At 55.9% G+C, this 22,839-nt stretch overlaps 1 protein-coding gene across 2 annotated transcripts in view; it reads right to left on the bottom strand.

Annotated features, from left to right (window-relative positions):
• RXRG (retinoid X receptor gamma) overlaps nt 1-21,773 on the bottom strand; it is a 37,010-nt gene extending 15,237 nt beyond the window's left edge. Inside the window, exons 1-3 of one of the 2 annotated variants that reach the window (XM_079107937.1) lie at nt 21,282-21,773; nt 7,235-7,482; nt 1,688-1,832 (exon numbers count right to left, since the gene is read on the bottom strand). In XM_079107937.1, coding sequence (XP_078964063.1) covers nt 1,688-1,832; nt 7,235-7,482; nt 21,282-21,330 — 442 coding nt within the window. In that variant the 5' untranslated portion in view covers nt 21,331-21,773. Of the gene's footprint in view, nt 1-1,687; nt 1,833-5,160; nt 5,384-7,234; nt 7,483-21,281 lie in introns of those variants that run through there. The other variant, XM_079107938.1, reaches the window with a different exon arrangement.
• Between the last annotated feature and the right edge of the window lie 1,066 nt (nt 21,774-22,839).

The following is a 22,839-nucleotide window of genomic DNA, read 5'->3' as shown; positions in this document are numbered from 1 at the left end:
GTGTGCAGGAACCTAGCTGAGACAGGGTGACGACGCCCTTCCCCCATGGCCCTCTGCTGCCCAACGCCAGAGGCACGATCAGAAAACACGTGACCCAGGACTTCACTTACATTTATTTCATAAAAACAACCCTTGGATTTGGTTAAGCCAATGTCCTAACTCAGTTGAGGCTCTTAGTGTACATGACAAATAAAAAGATGTCTACCTGTCCGTATGCCCAGCAGGGAAAGGACCTCAGCCTAGCACTTCTCCAAATGAGGCTCAGGCCAGGGAGCCCACTTAGAATTCGCACCCTTTGCCACAAACCATGAGTGGAACCCTGTGTCATGAATCTCCGAGTGTGCTGCCTGCTGGATCAAGCTGGCTGTGATCTTTGTAGCACAGCAGGACACTCCACCTTGAGGTGCGACCCGAAGATCTGACAAAGGAGATTTTGCTTATCTAGAACAACCTACCACACGCTCCATTGCCTTTATGACCCAGTTGCCACCAGCAGGAATGGCTCACAGGTCAGGTGAGACACCAGGCCACCCCACACAGGCGTCACGGAGCTACCACAACGTCCTGCCAAGTGCTGTACACCGGGCAGCTCTGTCCCACTGCATGACACTGTGATTCGAAACACAGGAGGAAGCTGGCCACTCGAACACCCAGCTCTGACTGCTGAATGTGCAGCCAGGTGCCAGTTGGCTGCAGGCTGTGTGACTCCAGGTACGTGAATTAGGCTGATGTTGAAATGAGTCCGGAGTCCCTGAGAGCGAGCAGATGGGAGCCTCTGCCCACTGGCCCGGCCTCAAAGGAGCGCCCGGTCGACAGGCAGCAGGACACAGCGGCTGACCAGATGGACTCCCTGAACGCACAGCAATGACCAACGCAGGGCGTCCTCTTGGGCTCAAAGCCCCTGGTGCTCTCAGCTCTGAAATACGTCTTTGAGAAGCCCGGGGCCAGTTCGTCCACCGTACGGCAGCCCCTCTGTGCTTCCCAACATGGGGGTGAACCTCCAGACACGTAACTGAAGTGACCCTCACCAAGCACATGCCTGTGGGGCTGCGGCCCTACGTGACCATGGCAGTGGCCAAAAGGTTGCAGCACGCGGGACTCTGAACAGAGCTGCGCTCTGCAGGAGCGGGGTGGGAAGCAAGGAGGAAGTATCCACCAGGCATCAGGGCGGCAGTAGCAAAGGCCGGCGCCACCCCGCCCTCGCATTCCGCAAGACGCCACCACGGATTCCATGTGCTCAAAAAATAACTTGGGCAAAAGTGGAAGAGGATCAAAGAAGGTAATTCAGTAGAACACATTTGTTTATGCCTGGATGACATAAAAGGAAATATGCTCAAGTAGGGTTTCTCTTTCTTGGGAACTTTATGGGTGATTTTTTTACTTTTCCTTTGTTCTTTTCCAATTCTTCCAGGTTTTGACAATTGGGATATTCCTTTTATAATTATTTATTGGGGACATTTTATAATTATAAAAATGATTTTTAGAAGTCAAGGAAAATCTAGCTGAGCTGACGATTGTACCTAGTCCCGGGAGAGAAGAGCCAGACCTGAGGTCCACCAGGACTGCAGCCTATGAACCCAGGGCAGAACTGCAGGACCCAAGGGCATTTCCCGTTCCTGGGTGCAAAGAGTCCAGGGCGCAGGGCGGCCTCAGGACCCTGCCCCACAGGCTCTGCTTCTGCACGTACCTGAGGACCTGTCCCCACAGATGGCACAGATGTGTTTGACCAGAGACCCGGGGCTGGCAGATGGGTAGCTCATGTTTCCAAGCCCAGGAAGCCCTGGTAAAGGCTTGATGTCCTCTGAGCTGCTAACGCTGTTGACCACGTTGAGCTGGAAGGAAAACACAGGAGAGGGCTCGGCCGGGGGAGCAGTGCCCGAGGCCTGCGCAGGGAGCGTGGCTCCAGAAGACGCCACTCAGTCAGTAGCAGTTTCCAAGCACAGAGGGGCTGAGCTGCCTGTGCCCCGTGAGCCTGCGGCAGCAAACCGTGCAGAGAGGAAGGTCGTTTCCAGGGCTGCCCTGGCCCTCAGGCTGCGAGGCGCTCTGTTAGCTGCTCTGCTTTTCTCCAGCCTCCTCAGGTCCTGCTTGAGCTAGAAACCCCTGCTTGCTGTCCAACAGGGCCAGCCCCTGTGCCCAGCTCCTGGACACAGAGGCAGACACAGATGCACACCCTGGTGGAGCTCCCCATGAAGTGGAAGAGAAGCACAGTGGACAGCCCCACGAGCCCACTGAAGATGCTACCAACCACCCAATGATCGCAGAAGGACCAAATCTTGTAGAAGGCCCCAGAATGGGTTTTTGAACTTGTCTATAACTAACAAATGGTCTTCCCATGAAAGCAGAAATCCTGCAGACGGTGTCTGCTTCGTCTCTCCAGTGCCCCATGTGGGGCCCGGCAGTGGCAGGGAGCTGGCAGCCCTACATGGCCAATTGGGTAGAGCTGGCCTGCCTGCCCCCTAGCTGCCGCCCACCCACAGCACCCGGGGCTCTTGGGCAACTGAGAAGCTGCTGCTCAGCGCTTTGCATCTACCAGAGAAAACAAGTCAATAGCTACGAGGCCGTTGTCGAGCCCAAGTTCTTCTGGGTTCCTGTGGGCACAGTTCCACCAGGCCAGGCACTGGGAAGGAGGCACAAACCCAGGTCTGTCTCCTGCTCCTCAGAAACAGTTCACCGAGGTCGGCACACACAAGCACCAGAGCACCACAAGCAGGCTTAATAAAGGGAGAGCAGGGTCCGTGTGTCCCTAGATACCCGTGGCCGCCAGGCAGGCTTGAAGGGAGGACCCAGGTGTCCCCCAGCCCCTCTGGGATCAAGTCCTGTCTCCTCACCAGGGCAGTCTCAACTCCCACGCTGAGCCGGGTGGGCTCTCCACCTCTGCTCAAGGACAGGAGGGATGAGCAACTGAACACAAACACCGAAAACCTGAGTCTGGTTTCTGCCAATTCAGCTTTTCAGCTCACAAAGTAGATATTCACTACGCCTGGGGTGCACAGAGGGTTAGGTCTTGGCCAGGTCTGAGGGGTGCAGAAAGAAAAGACACAGCCTCTGTGCTTCACTTTGAAACCAAAGTCGCCCTCAATCTTAAAATCTGACTGTATAACAGCTAAAACGTGTGGTGGGAGGTCCCCTCCCTGTATGACACAGGCCAAGACTGGACCCCGCAGCACAGGGGTTCCCAGCCCAGTGAGGAAAACGGCTACCAGGTGCACCTAGAGATCCTGGCACTGGCCTTGCCCTTGGTCCCCCAGCACCCATGCACAGCCTGGTAAGAGCCACTGGGCAGAGTGACTCCGGTCTGCATCCTGCCTCAGCTTTGCCTGAGTTCCACGAGAAAGTGAGAATTAGTGCTTGCATCTCCCAGAGGATGGAAGCTTTAGGTCTGCTGATACCACGGGAGTCTTCTAGCTGACCAGGGCTCTGCCTCAAATGCTCAGATGGGCAGAGAGGCCATGGGAATAGGAGGAGGCCACCATGGCCTCAGAGGATCTGGCCATCCCCCTCACATCTCCAGCAGGACCAGCCCGGGGCTGCCTGCCCACATGGTCGCGGGATCGTGACCGCGTTGTTCCCTCTGAGGAAGACTTGCTCCGTGCTCAGTGACCGTTCTACTCCTCAGAGCGACCCGAAAGTCCTCCTATTTCCCACGTGAGGACCCTGAGCTGAAAGGTGGCTCGTCGATTTGTTCATTCAGAAATGACATGAAGATGCAGAGGAGGGAGATGCTGCCCTGCCCCCAGGAACCGGCCACCAAGATGGAGTCAGTGGGTAGCAGGAGGAGAGTGCGTCCTGCCGGTCAGGGAAGGCGTGCTGGAGGAGGGACTTTAGAACTGGCCCCCAAAAGTGGGCGGGACTTGCGTGGACCAATGTAGACAAGGGTTTCCCGGGCAGGGCTGGAGGGAGCCCAGGTGTCTGGAGCCGGGGCAGCAGATGAGGCTGAGGTGGGCTGGGACAGAGCCTAAGCCTTGATGGACAGCGAGGAGGGCGAGGTGGTTCAGGAGGCAACGAGCAGCCACTGGAGCCTCGAGCGGAGGAATCATGCCCTTGACATTCCTCCTCGGTGAAAGCCAGAAGAAGCGCAAGAAGATGGGAGCTGCCTGAGGCTACTGCACCTGCCCCTACTATGTGATCTTGACTAGGTGCCTTCACTTACCAGACTCCATTTCCCCATCCCTAGAGTAGATCAGTGGTGTCCAAATTGAGAGAGAGAGAAAGAGAGAGCCAGGAAGTGGGGAGGCTGAGATCACGTCACATCTCCCAGGCCTTGCTTGACTGAATCTGATTTTATTTGACATGTAATGGGCTTTCAAATATGCTTTCACATGAAGAAAAGACTTTGTGGCTTAATTTTTTTAATCATCAGATTAGATGAAACTTAAGATCTATTCCAGTTCTATTATTGGTGATTTTTTAATCTAAGTATTTACTATAAAAATATAAACAGATTTGAGAGGATAATAACTCAGTTATCAATGAATACCTAAGCGGTAATTAGTAGGGACAGAACCAGGTCAGGCAGCAGGGTCAGGTGGGAGGATTCTGAAGACTTAACGGACCTCTCCAGATTCTCTGTCTCTCTCATATACACACACACGCGCGCGCACACACACACACACACACACACACACACAACTGCAGCCCAGACCACTTTATCTGAAAAGTGCATAAGTACGTTCCCAGTTACACACTTGGTGTCTCTGGAAATCACTCCGTCCACTTAGATGCTCCCAGGGCAGGAAGTGACCCTTACATCGTCTGTGCATCTCCAGTGTCCCGTGTGTGGGAAGGAGCCTCTCTAGAACCTTCTGGCAGCACACAACACCTGGGTCAGCCAGGTATAGGAATCATAATAACGTCGCCACATGCCTACCACAGGGCACTGTGCACGGCGCTTTCTCAAATCCACATCCCCTTTGACATAGAAGTCCCTGCTGGGTGACCAGGGCAAGTGTGTGCAACCTCAGCAGAGAAAAGGAAAGCAATCAGAAAGCCAGCTGAATGGTCTGCAAAAGGTCACACGGTCCCTGTGTCCATACTGGTCAGTTCTCCCCACTCCTCAAGATCAACACCCAGTGAGGGCAGACAGCAGCTCACACGGCAGAGGTGGGGAGACCTGCAGCGGCCCCAGCCCAGGCTCCCCCTCTCCACACCCAGCACGCTTACCGGTCACAGGAGCACACTTGTTCACGAGTCCCGCTCGGGCCAGTCCTGGGCTGGGGTGTGGGGAATATAGAACAACCTGCCTGAGTGTTCGGAGTCCACGTCCCACATTAACACGGAGGCCTTCTGTCCCCAGGAATTGGGTGAATTGGGCAAAGTTCTGCTGCCGTGTGGTTCCGGAGCCCCAGCCCAGAAGGCTGGTGTCAGGTCACTGAGCTCTGCCAGCACTTGGCAAGCTTAATATAGCTCCCAAAGGCCAAACTTGGCCTGGCCTCTGCACACAGCCCAGTTGGCCAGGACCAAGCTCCCAGCTGACCTCTCATCTCGCCCGCTGTGCCGACAGAGGGCCGGCACAGCCCTGCCACTCCTGCATGAGATGAGTACTCTGGTCAGGACTGGTTCAGCTGAGCATGGTTGCTAAAAGCAGCCTCGGAGGGTCAGTGGCTGGGCTGGGCCTGCCCCAGGGGCCTCCATGCCTGCTCAGTTCCCCACTCTGCTTCTTGGGATGGCAGGATTGTCATGGGAAATGACTGCACTCATTCCTCGAGTCACAGCTTAACTGCCATAAGACAAGACTCTGGCACCTCACTCGTGTGTGTCCCCAGATCCAGGGGACATCGAGCAGCACCTATGCATGGTAGGTTTCAATGAAGTTGGCACTCCTACCCCAGATCTGCAGTGTGTCTGACTGTTTCTGGCTGCTAGGAGCCGTTCACAGGAAGGAAAGCAAAGATGTCTGGCACGTTCCAAAGGGCAGGCCCCCACGCTCTGCAGATTCACTGGGTTGGGGTGGCATGAACACAGGCTCGGCCCACCACTACCCAGGACCCATGCCCCGAGCAGTCTTACACTCCCACTAGGGCAAAGGCAGACAAGGTCAGGCAAGCGACAGGCCCCTCTCTGTTCCTTGCTCTATGATAGTACATCCAACATGGCATCCGCTGCGTGAGAGTCCTCGGGCTATGATAAGGGATTGTCTCCTGTGGTTCTGGAGGCTGCTGCCTCTCAAGATCTGTGGAGAGTTGGCAAGCTGGGGTCCTGGGAACCCAGTGTGCTCTGAGGGCTGCAGGCTCATGACCCAGGAAGAGCCCGGGTTTCACTTCAAGTCTAGATCCCGAGGCTGTGGACTGCCAGGCTGGAGAGCTCTTTCTTACTTAGGGAGGACCAGCCTGTTGCTCTGTTCAGACCTCCAGGGGACCGCAGGGGCCCACCCACACCAGGGAGACAATCGGCTCTGCTCAGACTACCTGCAGTCCAGAAACCCTTAGAACAATGCTTACACAACTATCTGTTTCCCTGTGGCCTGGAAACTCAACCATTATGGCCAGCTACCCCAGGTGTGCTGGCAGTGGGGCAGCAGTGCTGGCTGTTACCCAGGAGGAGGCCCAGGCAGGTATGGCGGGGACTGTATTGCTCGCTTGTCTCTCCTCCCAGGGCTTCCTGTCCTCACGCTGTGACTAGCGCAGACAGCCTGTTCCCTGTCCTGTCAATGCTGGAACCAGCCACACAGTTTTCTTTACTTTTTCTTTTTTTTAATATTTTGTTTTTAATTGTTGGTGGATGCAAGGCCTTATTTTATTTATTTATTTCTATGTGGTGCTGAGGATGGAACCCAGGGCCTCACACGTGCCAGGCAAGCACTCTAGGGCTGAGCCAGCCAGCGGCCACCGTGTTCCTCAGCCATGCTGTGTGCGGGGGCTTCCTTGTGCCTGCTGGATTTGGATTGGCCCTTGCACTCCGAGCGGTACTGTGGGACGCACACCCAGCTGCTGCTCCCCTCGGGGTGACCCCGGAGCAGAGCCCAGCAGGCCCTCCAGGGAGGCCAGGCTCGGAGCTGTCTGTCCGCAGCACTGTTGCCGCAGCAGCCAGGCACCCAGCACCAGTGGGGAGCTCCCCTGCTGGCCACCGCTCCGGGGCCCAGGAGCCATCCACTCCCGGACTGCGGACCCGAAGGCGCGGCCAGCGCCCTGCGGGGGGCGGTCATCTCCCACGAGCATGCGCGGGGCTGCAGCTCTGCTCCGGAGTGCCGGGTATGAGGCCGGCAGAGGTGCTGCCCAGCTGGCGGGAAAGTGCCTACCTGAGAGCTGGGCGGGGCGACCAGATTGATTCCCGGAGGGGCCGCCAGCGCTCCAGAGGGGGGACCCATGGCGGCAGTGATGACGCGGTACGGGGAGCCCAGGGCAGCGAGCGGGGTCCCCACCGCACTCAGCGTCCGTGGGGCACTCACGGGGGTGTCCGTGTAGCTGGGGTGGCTGTCCATGGGCTTCCCTGTGGACAAGGCTGCCGAGGGGCTCGTGGAGGTGGAGCCGGCGTGGCCAGGGCAGCCTGTGAGGAGAGAGCACAGGTGAAGGGGGTGGGGTCAGGCGGCGGTCGGCCACCAGCCTGCTCGGCTCCACGTACCCGCCCCTCTCGGCCACACCTGCACATCCGTGGCCCGGTGGTCACCCCTGCCCAAGAGGTGGTGAAGACAAGCCAGGATGGAGGGAGCGGGCCTGCCCCAGGAGGGTCACTCCCAACGTCCCAGGGCTTGGGGCCCTGCTTGGAGTCCACAGGCCTGGGCAACGGAGGCCCAGGATCAGGGAGGCCCACCCCCAAGTGGGGGTGGGGAGGGCAGGTCCCAGGCTGCTCCAGACGTCCACTGCACTGAGAACGGGCAGGGGGACTCGTGCACTCAGGTGTGCCCACCTCTCACTGGTAAGCAGGCGCTTGGGATATGGCCCTGGAGGGAGCACAGCCCCGCCACCAGGGTCCACGGAGCCCACGGGGCCTGGGGGCCTGTCCAGCTCTACAGCACAGGGCTAACTAACCCCTAGGGAGGAAGACCTGGAGTGGGTGGTCCCGGCCATGCGGCCACAGAGGCACCACAAGTGCCTGAGGATGGGGCGTGGGCACGACAGCAGCTCGGCCAGTGAGCACCCAGCACACTCCCTGCTTGGCTGAGTGCACGCCCTCCTGCAGACAGTAGCCAACTCAGGAGGAAGGAGAGGGCATCTTGGGAGCCCAGCACCGACATTCCCTACAGGAGAAGCTGTGGACCTGGGGATCCAGTGAGCAGAGCCTAGACAACACAGGGGGGCCCTCCCTGCTCTGGATCCTGGACAGCCACAAAGCACCCACATGCGAAGTGAAGAGCTGCCCTCAGCTCCACAGCAGCACACTGTCCCCAGTGTCCCAGAGGAAGCAAGGGGATGGGTGGTGGGTAGTGCCCAGCAGGGTGGCCCCTGTGGAAGCTGCCACGTCCTAGGAGCTCACTGTTATTCTGACTGCATGCCAAGCAGATGCAGTCCAACCACGAGGCTCATGCTCATGAACAGATCCTGGAGAGTGCCATTAGCTGCAGGCACCGTCCGAAGCTTTAGGAGACAGCAGCGAGTGGGACACACAGAGGGACTTTCTGCCTTTAGATTCCAGGGAGAGCAGGGAGTGTCCCAATTGAAGTGTCCTCTGCTTATGGAAAGGTCACACTTGCATCCCCGGAAACTACAGCCTGCTTGTCATTCCGCCCGCACAGCGTCAATCCATCAGGACAGCTGCCTCATAAACCAGAATCCCCAGACCATGTCAAGGATGAAACTGGAGCTGTGGCTCCCCAGGCAAGTGGCCTGGGGGGTATCAACAGGTCAGGTGAGTGTTGCTGCCCTCAGTGGCCCCAGGCAATCTCCACACAAGAACTCTATCCCAACAAGCCTGCAGGGTTGTCTCAGCCTTTGACAGAGGAGAAAACTTCAGCTCCTCCTCACCCCAAGGCCGTCCCCAGTTCCAGGACAACTTCCCCCACCACCATGGTTTGGAGAGCTCTGTTCATCCTTCAAGGGTACACTTACATGTCCCTCCTCCATGAGTCCTTCCCTGGCATCTCTGGTCTGGTTTGATACCCTTACTATTACTGGCGTCTTAGCACTTATCATACTATATTTTCATATTTGCTTATTTTCCTGTCTTTTCCACTAAACAAAAGGAAAAACTATGTTTGTTTGTGTTCCTTAGTACAATGCCTGGCACTGCCTGAGGGCTGAACGGCAGAGCCCAGTCCCAGACTGTCACCCTGAAGCCCACACGCTGTCCTGTGTCTGCCGTCAAGGACAGCAAGATGATGTGGAGAACCATCTGCATGACAGAGCTGTAAGATGACTCAATTATTGAGTGATCTGAAGCTGAAAGTTCACCTGAAGGAGAAAGGAGAGGGCGGCTTCCAAACACTCAAGCCAGGAAATTTCCAGACAGCCGCAGGTTGCAAAGAATAATTGTAAACTCTTCGGAGGCTCCAGAAGGCTGCTGGCCAGCATATACCTGAGTCTGCGATGAAGACAGTGTGGCAGGCAAGTTACAAGCCAGCCTGACTTGATGGTCCCAGGCAGCAGCTGTCCTTCCCCACAGCCTGAAGAGAAGCCGCCTTCCAGCAGTGCTTTCCTGACCCGCGTCCACGGCCCCTGCTGCTATTGTCACTCTGCTTTCAGTGGGCATCAGGAGGCTGTACCTTTCATTTCTGCACCCCCAGGGTCAGTCCGGGACGGCATCAGGCCTAGGGCACAGAGACCCGCAGTAGTGAGGGCGCTTCATGCAACGGCCCAGCCGCGCCGCCCCACCCTGACGAGGGACATGGGCAGTGTGTGGCCCAACCTAAAGCACATGGCGAGCACCGGGGTTCTCTGAAGGGGAGGGTCCTTCTGTTTATAGCCAAGGACTGGCCTTCCTGAAGGTCGCTGTTTAACAGACAAATGAACTAAACAGACACTTCCTAAAGAAGAAACACAAATGGCCAACAGGTAGGTGACGGCTGTTCAACATCAGCGTCACCAGCAATCCGGGAAACGCAAATCGAACCTACCCCAAGATCCGCCTCACACCGGGCACAGTGGTCCTGAACACAAACAGTGATAAATGCTGCAAGGGTGTGGTGGAAGCGAACGATTTTACCCTGTTGGTGGGACTGTAAGGTAGTCCGACCACTGTGGAAGTCAGTGTGGAGGCTCCTCCAAAGCCTGGCCTGGAGCCACCTGTGACCCGGCTCTACCGTTCCTCAGCGTTCACCCTGAAGAACCAAAGCCTCATACCCCAGGGACACGTGCACACCACGCTCACAGCAGCGCGATTCACAGGTGTCCATTGACAGGTGGACCGATAAAGAAAATGTAGCAGGTATGCACAATGCAGTTCATTCAGCCATAAAGAAGAATGAAATGATGTCATTGGCAGGAAGACGGATGGAACTAGAGATCATCGCGCTAAGTGAAATAAGCCAGATTCAGGCCCGGGGTCCTATGTTTTCCCTCACGTGTGGAAGCTAGAGAGGAAAAAGGAGAAGAAAGGCGAGGCAGATCTCATGGAAATCACAGGGGGGACAGAAGAGGAAGGGACGGGGGCGGGACGAGGGGAAGCAGAGGAGAAGGGCTGAGGAGTCTCGGCCAAATTACATTGTTACACGGTGTGCTTGCACAAATGGTAACAACGAATCCCACCATCATGTACGACTACAATGGGCCAATAGAATGTGAGACTTAAAAAGATAGCTGTTTAAGCTTTTAAAAAATAATAAATTGATTTCAGGAAAAGTCCAAGTGTATAAAATACTCTGCATAAAATATCATGAATATCAGAATGCAAATTAATAATGTTTTAGAAACATTGCTGCACGGAAGTACACAGTTAGGGTCTTTGAAAAATTCACAAGTCATTTTAAAAATAAAATCATCAAAGTGACTTGAAATTCATAGTACATGGTTGTTATTGTTATTAATAAAAATTAGGGTGACTTGACCACTCAGTGCAGTGGTGAGAATAGTAAATTGTGAGAAGATGAAATAGCAAGTTTAAGTTTGGTCTTTAAGGATCTTAAAAGTGTGGTTTATTTCTGCCAAGTCGATGACCCAGAAGAGGTGGACTATTTTATAACATTTTAAAAAAGTAAAGTGAAATTCTAAGACACACATACATCTCACATAAATGACTTTTGGTACTTTGCTTCTCAAAGGAGTTAGAAATAAACAGCTCTGCTTTTAGAAAAGCTGGAGAACAATGACTTTTAGGACAGAAGAGTTTCTGCATGGACAGTTAGTCCTTCTCGCAGAGACACTGCACACCCACCTGTGACGTCATCAGCTTCTCCCACGTCCTTGTCCCTTTTTCTCCAAAGCCACAAGAACGACCACTAGTACCAGAGGTACCGTGAGTTCTCCGGAAGCCTGGCTGGGTCCAGCTCTGCCTGCTCTCTTCCCTCAGCAAGCCGTTTGCCTACGCTCTGAACCAGCTCACAGCCATCAACAGGTTCCCTTCAGCAACACCAGGAGCAGGAGGGGAAGGTTCCTTTTGAAAAACAAGTGGCACGTCCTGCAAACTGACGCAGAGTCCATGCCCTCTGTTGCTCTCCCAGGGCATGCTGAGCCCCAATCTGAGTCCAGCTGTCTCTGTGCCAGTCCACTCTGGCCTCTGCTATGGTTTGAATGGGTGTCCCTCCAAAGCTCATTCTAGAACGTGGATCCAAGAGGGTAGTGTCGAGCGCTGGGGCCCATGGACGGTGAGTAGGCCACCAGGGCCTCCACCACCAGGGCCTTAGGAAGGGGCCCTCCCGCCTCTTCCTGGTACAAAGACACAGGGCTCTTCCCTGCTTCACTCCTCCCACCGTGTGAGGCTTCAGAACTCAGCGAAAGGTGCCATGTCGGAAGCAAAGATGCAGCCTCTCCAGCCCCTGCATCTGCCAGCCCCTTCCTGGCCTCAAAACTATGAGCAAGGCATTTCTATTATGTGTAAGTTACCAGGTCTGAGGTGTTTTGTCACAGCCACAGGGATGGACTGAGAGAGCCCAGCCCAGGTCCCTTTGTGTGAGGACCCTGCTTTCTGCCAGATGCCCAGAGGTCAGGAAATGGGCACCTTCCATATTCTGCAGGTTCCATTCTCTGCTCCAGCGATGGCTTCATAACACGACCTCACTGATGGGGAAGTGCTGGTGGGGTTTCTCAGGAGGTCCCCACACTCCTGGCAGCAGACCAAGAACAGTGTTTTATATTCCCGAGCCTCCTTTCCCCTGGAGAGGCTGGCACTCGGTGACCTCCAGACTCCCCTCCGGCTCTCACACTTCACGATCGCTGGGTTGAACACGGCTCCCCAGCACCGAGAAGAGAGCAGTGCCAGAGGCAATGGTCGGGCATGTCTGAGTCTGGCTACTTGCCGAGGCTGGAGCAAGCTGCTTGTCAACTGCAGCTTGAGATGCTAGCTGTCACCAGAAGTCAAACCTGGACAGGAGTCTCTAGCGTGCCTGAGGCCACAGGATTTCTAACGTGCCTTTGGGTTGGGTTGCAGCTCAGCGGTGGAGCACTTGCCTAGCACGTAGGAGGCACTGGGTTTGATCCTCAGTACCACATAAGAATAAATAAAATAAAGGTACTGTGTCCATCTACAACTAAAAAATAAAAAATTAAACATGCAGTGCCTGCGTGCAGTGTGGCCGCAGCCTCCATGGTGCGCATGTGGAGAAGGGCGATGGGGAAGCCCAGAAGCCCCGGCTGGACTCCGGGCTCCCCCACGTTCCAGACGGGACCTCTCTTTGCTGCAGCATCCCCAACCAGACAGAGACAGACATGTGACTCAGAAGCTCACAAGAGCACCTGAGCCAACAACCCAGCAGGAACTCACCACCCGTAAGTGTCGTGAGGTGGGGACTGAACATCGGGTGAGGCCGCCATGGACCAGGGTGTGTGCAAAGAGTGGCCTACAGCAGGTGAAGAGCGAATCTCAGCTGAGGGTGGTCAGTGCCAAGCACTGAATCTTCAGGATGATTCAGAAATAGCCACTGCTCTGAGCCCAGAGGACCCTCCCCCATTATGCCAGCCACCGACCCTCCCGGGGAGCCCAGATCTCCTGTAACTCAACCTGACACACGACACACATTCTGAGCTCCTCCTGCTTTGCCAGTGGCCACGTATTTGAACTTCCTCCCTTTGCTGATGGCACCCGGCACTGTGTCTGGAACACGGTAGGCACCAAAAAATAGTTGGTGGCTGAGTGACTGAGCTGAACGGTGCTTACTAACCACTGTGTGTAACTAGAGGCAGAGCTGGTCAACATCTCACCTGCATAAGAAATCAGTGTCGCTTATGTTTACCAGAACGAAAGCCCTGGAATCTCTGAGCAGCACACAGGTGTGTGTGTGTGTGTGTGTTCACTCAGGCAAGCAAGCAAGAGAGCAGAAGAGGAGAGAGACTTGCTGATAAAGAGGAGAGAGAAGCCCAGGCAGGAGAAGCACTGATTCTCACCAAGGTGAGGGAGTCGCCTAGCAACCTCGTCCCAGCCAATGGGAGAGAAATGTCAAGCCTGAGTCCCTCTGACTGGCCGGCAAGGGAGCACGTGGCCAAGCCGTGCAGCCTGGGCCACTGTGCTCTGTCAGCAACCCTCTTCAGGAGGGAATGGGGACTCTCAACAAGTCACCAAGCTCTCCAGCAGGAAGGTCGGATCTCCTCAGGAGGACCTGCCTCTTGAAGTCGGGGTGCATCACAGGGCCCCAGCCCACGGATCCCACCACGATAGGCCAGGCCACACCAAGCCGCCTCCGTTTCTCCAGGGGAGAGGTGGCACAGGAGCTTGACAATCAGAGAACACCAGACCCTGGCTTGTCCTTTGTCCTTTCCCTCCTTGGCTCAGCAAGCCGTGGGACCAACCGTGAAGGACTTTAACTGACACTTTTATGTCTTCTCCTCTGCCAAGCAGCAACAACAACAGCCACAGCTAGCATTACGAGCAACTGCCAGCAGCCAGGAGGCCCACACACACGACAGCCCGTTCCGTGGCATACCACTGGAGCTGGCCGCTCTTGTTGCCCCTCACTGTACAGACGCAAAGTCCCCAAAGGAACGTGGCTAGCAGGTGAGGCTTGTGTCATTTGAGGCCAGGGAAAGCAGCAGTGTGGGGTTACTCCCAGCCCCTGCGTGTACGGCTGTGGCACTCTGACCTCTAGCAGTTACCCCACAGCTCCTCCTGCCCCTTGGCCTGAGGATTCCAACCCTGAGTCTTTGGGATGGACGCCCGCCATCCTGGCACTAGCCCCTCAGGATGCAAACCCTGCTCTGGTTCCTTTCGGCTGGGCCCCCACCCAGCCCAATGCCCCCACCCTCCATAAAAGACCCAGGCACCTCATGTTCAGAAGCACTCTGATGTGAGCGTCTGGCTGCACGACCATCCTGAGATTGGCTGGGACGGCATCCGACACCTGTCCTGAGATGCAAAGCTACACATCTTCGCAGATGTGGGAAACAAGACTTAGCCATGAGCTCCCCAGCGAGGGGCAGCAGAGAAGAAGCTGCTCTAACAGGAAGCTTCTCTGTGCTCAGGGCCCTTCCTGGCTTCCTTACTAAGGAAGATAAAGGAACGAGAGCAGAGAGTGTGGGGAAGACGCTCCTCCTGCCCTGGCTCAGCTTCTCCCTGGAACCTCTGCTGGCATCCGCCTGTGGGCCAATGCCCTGCACCCAGGCCCCTGACCCACTGAGCCAGCAGCTAGCCGGCCCCCCAGGAGCTCAGGACAGGTCCACCTGGACTGCTGAAGAATGGCTTCTCCAGCGCTTGGTGGGAGGGGCAGTAGTTCCTCTCTCCCTCTCCCCCACCACCCGCCCCCATTCCTCCATCTCCCGCACCCTGCCCCTCCCAAAAGTCGGTAATGATGGAGGCAGCGAGGAGCAGGGAAAGATTGATAATCGCCTCATTATTACTAGCATTATATATAATTATAGCAAAACCTCACTCATTTGGATCAATTGAGAGAAAAATCAGTCTAAATTCGTGACAAGTTGGCAGATTACTTTTAAATTACAATTTTATTACTTCTAAGTAACACACGTGAATAGTTTGTGTTTCAAGTACCACAAGCTAATGGTTACTAAGTGGGGATTTTATAAAACCTGCTTTAAAAGACTCTTTTGTAATTAACACCCCGTTAATATGCTAATGATGCTCCTACTATGCTTTTTAAATTGCTTGAAAACAGATGTGTCTTAAATGGGCTCAACACTTCTCCTATCATCTGCTTAACAATCTTTTTTCCTTATTATTTTTTGTGAATGAGCAAATACAAACTAGTTCATACCATGACCTATTTAATCACAATTCCAAATTAATTATGCCATAAATTAATAAAGACCAGATTGTTTTTGTTTAGAAATTAGACTTTTAAGACTTCAAAGACCATCTCATTTCATAGATGAGGGAATCATCTCAGAGAGGTTGAGAGATTTACTCAGGGCCACAAAGCATAGCACAGAATCACCCGGTCTTTCAGCCCCTGAGTCCGAGTCGATGCCAGCCACTATGTAGTGCCTGACATTCACAGAACTCTATGAATGTATGCTATCATTTCCATGGCAATTGCTGGTACGATTTTGTGCCTGGCCCAAGTGAAGCACTGGAGACCGGAGCAGACCCACCCTGGAGGCCACAGTCTCCGGCAGATGAAGTCCACCTGGGAGGGATCTGTAGCGCAGGAACCGTCCCCTTCAGACAGACTAGGAAACAGGTTCAGGATGACAAAGTGACCCTTTCAAAAGGGCTTGCCATGAGTTGTTTCAGACCAAAGAGCCGAGTCTAGTCTCACACGATTCCTGTCCTCGTTTCTGCACGTGATCCAGCTCTTGGCTTGTATTCCACTTTCCCACCCAGGAACAAATCATAAGGCTTGCTGGCGCAGATGGACATGATGCCGCTACTAACAAATGAGCGGCACCTGGGGGTCCCGCTGCAGAGGCACTGCCTGCCTCTCTGAGCCAGTTCTACAGGCTGGCACACCACGTGCCCATTAGTCCATCCAGACACCTGCCAACGAGACTCTCTAGCGCGAAGTCCTGGAACCCCAATTCCACAGGCACAGCATTGAATCCTGGACCTCCATCCCTCTCCCCAGCCCTCTGGACTCTTGCAGACAGGCCTCCTCGAGCCTCTACATGTGAATTGACTCCCCCTGAAGACCACGATCATCTTGCAGAGGATGAATGACCTCCTGGTGCAGTTTCCACTGGGCAACGTGGTTGAAACCGCCTCAAATGTTATCAGGCACTTCCGTTGCCGCTCTTTAACTTCTCGAAAGTGCCTTTTGAATGGGGCTTCTCTGTGTTCAACGTGTGGATATGAATCATGAAATCTTGTCGGGAGTTTAGAGTGGTCTTTAACCTAGACCTCCCCCACTCACAGTGGCAGATAAGAAGGAGCAAGGAACTCTAGGCCCTTAGACTTGCCGAGGAGGAAGCTGGCCTGGTCAGGACTTGCTCAGGTCCCTGGCCTAGGGCCAAGGTCTCCAGAAAATTACAGGGTTGGAAGTCCCTAGTAATGGCTCCCTCCTGAGCTCTGTCTGGAGATAATTTGTTGAAGTAGGGTTTTCTGAGACCCGGGCTCCCTGTAGAGCAGAATCCATGCTGTATTTATTTCACTTTGCCGCTCTCCTGGTGAGCTGCCTGGCATATTAACAACAGGCATACCTCTTCTAAACAAAGCAGACACACGGAATTCTAGCTGAATTTAATACCAGTCTCCAAATTTTCTACAGAAAGAGAACAAACTTTTATTGTGTGTTTACAATCTTCCAGGCTTTTAAAAATTCAGTCCCCAGGCTGTGGAAGGGCAGCCTCGGCCCACAGTTGGTACTGGGGAGGATGACCTGTGGCTCAGCTCCACTCCTCCTGTCACCGCAGGTGGCTCGGGAGGACCGGAGAATCCAGCTTGAGGACTGTGAACACCCACAAGTCCTGGGTGAGCCCATCTGCCTTCCCAGTGTCTTTACCTGAAACTGATCCGTCAGACCAGAGGACCGACAGGCCGCTGTCCAGCTCCCGATAGGGGAGCTTGGCAGCGTGGGTCAGAGTGCAAGTGCAGGGAACCAAAGCTGAGGGAAGGGCAGTCAGGAATGGCCACTCCACAGTGACCCCAGGGTCAGCCCACCTCCCAGAACACAGCCTGCTGAGTCGCAATCAGAGACCACACAGCCTGAGTCCACTGTCTGCCCTAGAGCGGGGAGCTGAGTTCTGCCTGTTAAAACGACGTGTGGTCCCCTGGGAAGGCCTTCCGCCTGTCCAGGGCCTGGCCCTCCCCAGTGTTTCGTCCACTTTCAGCAACTACGTGTGTTCTAAAGAAAAATGTGGACATGGAAGTGAAGAGCGTGGGGGGTGCTGAGCATCTGGGCTGGGTCTGGGGCTCTGCTCTGCCCAGCCTGGCACAGGCTGCCAGACTCTGCTCTTCCTCACCAGCACAGTCTCCTGGGCAGGGTGCTCAGCCTCCCTGTGGTTCCACGTCCTTGCCAGAGCACGGGGAGGCGGTGACACTGTCTGACCCCCAAGGGCCCTTGTGCATGTTAAACAAGGTGAGCACACCCACACCATCCTGCAGCTCTGGGCAAACAGAGGTGCCTAATAAATGTTAACTGCTGTTTTCACTCTTTGGTGAGGATCACTGAGCCAGAACTGAGTTGGCCCGTGAGAGCCACCCAAGCCCAGGCATTTGGGAAAACAGACTTCCATTCTCTGGGCCTCCAGGTCCTCTGCTTTCCTAAAAGAGAAGAAAACGCCAGCCTCCTCTGGAGTCCCCGCCAGCCAGACGCCAGGGCTGGTGGCAAAGTTCTCGCAGATTCAGAGGCCACATACTGAGGGAAGGAGAAGGCGGATCAGTTAGACTACTCTGCACGATTTCTTCTTCCAAGTGTTGCTCAGCTCTCCATCTCTTGGTAAGATATAAATGTTTCAGAAAACAGTTTATACTAGATATGCTCCTCGGAGACCTCATGAAGTTATCCCTTCCTACATAAACCCTCACCATCTACACCCAAGGCACGTTCCAACTCACCACCCACACCTCTACGGAGGGAGAAGCGTGTTGTGGCAACGCAGGCCTGTGCACACGCGTGTGAGCTGGCACTGCCATCTTGACCCTCCACTGTGGCTGTGCCCAGGTGGAAAAGGGTGTATTCTACACCGATGGCCAAGTCAGGTGGGCAGGACCCACGCACGGCAGCAGGTCTGCAGAGGTCACTGCTGCTCCTTGGTAGCTCCCACTCTGCTCTTCCCTCGTGCCCAGGCCCCCGTGTCAGTGCTGAGGCTGGATTCTGGGCTGGCGGGGAGCTCCAGACCCTCTAAGGGGCAGCCCACCAGCCCCAGCTTTGCAGAGCAAATGTCACCCACAGAAGCCCTGAGAGGTGGCTCAGTGGGGCCCCACCCCAAGCCAGCTGGCCTGCTCCGGTCCCGGGCTGAGCCGCTGCTAGCTGTGAGGCCTGGCTGAAGGGCCGCACCTCTCACTGCCCTGCCCTCCTCCTGCACAACAGGACCGCAAGAAGGACAGCGACCCTGCCTGCTCCGGGCTGTGCCAGAGCTTGTGACAGGGGCCAGCGTCCGTGTTTCAGGGTGCTGGTTGAGGGACATGAGGGCAGCCCCTCTGCTGACCACCTCCTGCCCTGGGGCTCACTGCACACTGGAGGGGGACTTCCAGCACTGCCCCGCGCCAGGGGAGCAAGCCTCTTACAAGAAGCAGCCAGGGCGTGGCCGAGGAGGAGAGAAGGGGGTTCCCCATCACCAGGCGGGTGCTGGGCCACTGCAGCCCAGAGCGCGCCAGCCTCTTCTTGGCCAATGGAGTGATGCTGGGGCACCTGGTGGGCACAGCCCCCCACCAACTCCCAGGTACTTCCAAGTGCGGCTTCGCCTCCCAGGGATCCTCCTGGGGTTCCCGGGGTTCCCTCTGCTGGTGTGGACTGGGCGGGAGCTATCAGCCCAGTCATTCCGTAAGCCGGTACAGCTTGCGGCATCTGGGCACAGGCGGCAGGAGGCTGCAGGTGACCTCGGCTCTTGTCCTCGGTCCGCGGTCCCAGGGGTCCTGTCCCCTCCCTCCCCAGCATCGCAGGCCTCAGGCCTCCCTGAACTTGGTGCAGGGTCCTTCCTTCTGTGCTCAGCCTCCTCTTGACTGGCATGTGCAAACAAAACGGAAGGCATCACAGAGCCCACCCGACTGTCCCCGCAGGAGGTCTGTCAGGGAGAACGGCTCCAGGGAGACCCAAACAGCCCGAAGGTCTCTCCTCCACTTGTCTTCAGGCTGCACCCCGTGTCTTCTTCTCTCTGAGACCTCCTTGCAGCAAACACTGGAGCCCCACAATTATGAAAATCTACGCCACAAAATATGCCAGTCAAAATATGAGGTTTTGATTGTATTTCTCCAGATCCCCATTTCATGATTCTCCAGTAACGTCTGCTGTTACATTTATTCACTTGTTAGCATGAGTGAAATGGAGGAATGGAAACTCGATACAAACGTGTGGACGGCACGTGGCAGCTGCTCTTTCAGGTGCCAGCTCACTTCATGCTCCAGTGAAACTAAGGTGGAGATTATAAATCCCATTTTAGAGATGAAGTCACTAAGGCCCAGAAAGGTTCATAGCTTGCCTCAAGTCACACAGCTAGTGGGTGAAAAGCTGGGAACCAGACTCAGGAGCCACCTTCTTTCTTTCTTTCTTTCTCTCTCTTTCTCTCTCTCTCTCTCTCTCTCTCTCTCCCCTTCTCTCCCCCCTCCCTCCCTGCCTCTCCCCCACCTCCTCATTCTTTTCACTGCATCAGCTTAAAGCAATACCACCATGATTTTGTGTGAGAGACTTTTCTGCAACTCAGCCCTCAGTTGTCTCAGGCTAGTCCCTGATGTCCTTAGGCTTCGGATTACACATGCAGGACCAGAGGTCCAGGGCACTGTCTGGGTCCCGTGGATGCCAATATTTCAGGTGCCCCGCAAGCAACCCCAGGTGTTTAGACTGAGCTTCCTTCTCCAGCCATGACATGAGCAGTCTCCTCACCCACTTTTTTGCCTCCACTGTACCACAGGCTTTCTTAGGCATTGGAGAAGCTACCATCAAACAGGCCCCGGTGGACTCAGGAATCTGCCTGAGGATAAGCCTGATCCTCAAATGACTGGACTCAGAAGCCCAGAGGAAGCAAGTCTGAGCTCCGCTGGCTGGTCCCAGACTGCCCGGGGAACAGGAGGCCGCCACCGGAGCCTCCCTGCCTCCCGCCTCCCAGGTTGCTCACTTAAAAAGCTGCCCCAGCCCGAGAGGCAGAGAGAAGCCTCACTCGCTCTGTCCTCCCAGGGTCTGACTCCATGCTTGGCTGAAGGAATGAGCAACGCCCCAGCCCACTGCCCCGCATCAGGGGCCACATCTACCCTGCAAGGCCCACCTTGCCTGGGGTGGGGTGGTCCGCCCAGCCACACAGGGAGGTTTTACCCCCTGCCTGCTGGTGAAGCAGCCGGCTGTCTAGAGGAGACCAGTAGGGCAGGAACTTTTCAGTTCTCAAGACCTTACAAAAATATCTGCTTTGTCCCGGCGCCCAGAATCCATGGGGGAAAGCTCCCCCTTTGCTCCCGAATGCCGGCTACATGACACCACCTGACGCTCTGACCCAAGAGGCCAGCTGGTCAGCTGTTGGCCCCCTTTACCCAGAGCTGGGAGGCTGTGCTGCCGCTGTCACTGAATGAGGGAGGCTTGGGACGGTGGACCTGCACCTGGAGGCCGCTGCGCACCCAGTCCCGGAAGCTTCTGCAACAGCACCTGGGCTGCCCTGCCTGGCGTGGCCACTGGGTCTTCAGTTTGCCTGTTGCCTCTTGTGAGAGGCCGGGCCCCCTCCCCAGATCTGGACCCCCAAAGGGGAAGCCCAGCAGCAGCCTTGAAGGGAGTGGGGGGCAGCTGCAGGGGGCAGAGAAGAGGCATCAGCAAGTCAGAGGGAAGAGCGGCAAGTTAAAGGCTTTCTTGTTGAAAATCCAATTACAGCCAAAGCCGCTTTCCACTAAAGCAACCGTGCAGCATTTCTGGGAGCTGACGCCTTTGGACCCACATCTTTCCTGCTCCAGATTAGCCTCAGGTTGGAGCTAGCGCTGGGCTCCTCCACTGCTCATCCCCACATGTGGGGTAGGACGATGCTCCGATCCACCTTTGTCTCAGACGCCCCACATGGACGCTGTCCTTGGGCCCCAGACCCCCGCCTGGCACGCTGCGGACCCGCCGGCCCTCGCCCCGCGCTCAGGGCAGCGCGCTGCAACGCTGAGTGCGCGTAAACACGGCCCCTCCTTCAGTCGGGCGGCCTGGGTCCCGGCCTCTCCGACAGGTCCTGGCCGCCCAGCCCCGGCCGACTCACCTCCAAAGCCTGCGGGAAACTTCATGAAGTGCGGGTAATTCCCGTACATGTTTGCTCCTCAGTTCATCGTCCGCCCGGGCGGCGGGGATCGCGCCCTGGGGCTCGGCACAGCCCGCGACTTCAACTTGGGCTGGCGAGAGTGGTCATCGCTTCCTCGCTGCCGGCGAGCAGGGGCTGGGCCAGCCCTCCGGGATTACTCAGGAATCTGCCTCCGAGCCGGCGTCCACATAGCGCGGAGCCGCGGCAGCTGGTGCCTGTCAGTAATCACGCATAATGCGCCGCTCCCGCCGCCGCTCCAGATCCTGTTGCTAGTTTGATTAACTCGGGCTGGGTCGCCGCCTGCGACTCCTCAGCTCCCAGCCGTCCCCAGAGGTCCCTGCCGGTGGCGCGCTGTCATCTGCTAACAGATCGATGTGTGGCCGCCCCAGCAGGTCCGGAGGGGGAGGGGCAGGCCGCGGAGACTCTTTAGGTGCTTTTTCCTCGACTTGCACCCAAAAAATCAATGGGGCTTTATTGAGATGCGTGTTCTCACGCCGGCTCCGCTGCACTTGGTGTTGACGGGCAGGGTGGGGCCAGAGAACAGAGCCCTTTCATGAGCATCAACTCAAAAAAGAGTGGGACGGGGGCCAGCTGTGGAGACGCTGGGACTCAAGGTGCTCCCGCTTGTCTGCTCCACAGAGGCTGGGGAGGAGGCTGGGGAGGAGGTGCTGCATGAGCTGGTGGCCCTCATCCCCCACCATGTCCCCAAGGGACACACTCAGCTCAGATTCCACGCACAAAGACCACGCTGGGGCCTACTGGCACCGCCACCCCTTGGCTGGCACCCACCCACAGATGGGAGTCTAAGCCCCTCTGATGTCGGGACTGCTCAGCCTGTTCTTGAACACCTCCAGTAACGGGGAGCTCGGTACTTTCCCAGTTCAGCCCTACATCACCCCCACCATGAAAGCACTCCCAGCTGACCTGGAACCTGGCTCCTCTCCAAGTCTCTGCCCATAGGACCGTGGCTACTTCCTGAAGCCACACAAGGGAGACCTGTGGGATCCATCCCAGTGGGGTCTCAGACAGATCTGCCAGGCCCCTCACCCACTGGATCTGGGCTCTTGCATCTCTTCAGTCCAACTCTGTATCAGCAAGTGTTCAAGTCCATTCAAAGCCCACCTTGCTTCTAACAGATCTTCAACCTGTAGACCCCTCAGGGAGAAAGAGATCAACCAGACTTAGATGCAGTTCTCCAGAGGGCCCAACTCCTTCCCTCCGGTGAGCCAGCAGGATGGTAGCTACAGTCAGCACACTCCCCAAGGGCCAGTGCCCAGGGGCAGTTCTGTCCACCCCAGCTCACTGTAATAGAGTGACCTGGAGCAGTCCCTCCAGAACAGCCTGGCCAGCTCTGTCCACCCCAGCTCACTGTAAGAGTGACTTGGAGCAGTCCCTCCAGAACAGCCTGGCCAGCTCTGTGATGCTACATCCGATGCTACATAAGGATCCACTGAGCTTCTCTTCCCCAGCTTTTGACTGATGCCACTTTGACAGACTGGACTTTCAAGTCAGCCTCTGT

Source organism: Sciurus vulgaris (genome assembly GCF_902686455.1).
Source record: "Sciurus vulgaris genome assembly, chromosome: 12".
Classification (NCBI taxonomy): Eukaryota; Metazoa; Chordata; class Mammalia; order Rodentia; family Sciuridae; genus Sciurus; species Sciurus vulgaris.
The sequence above is the reverse complement of the archived record's forward strand: the minus strand, read 5'-3'. Positions and strand labels throughout refer to the sequence as shown.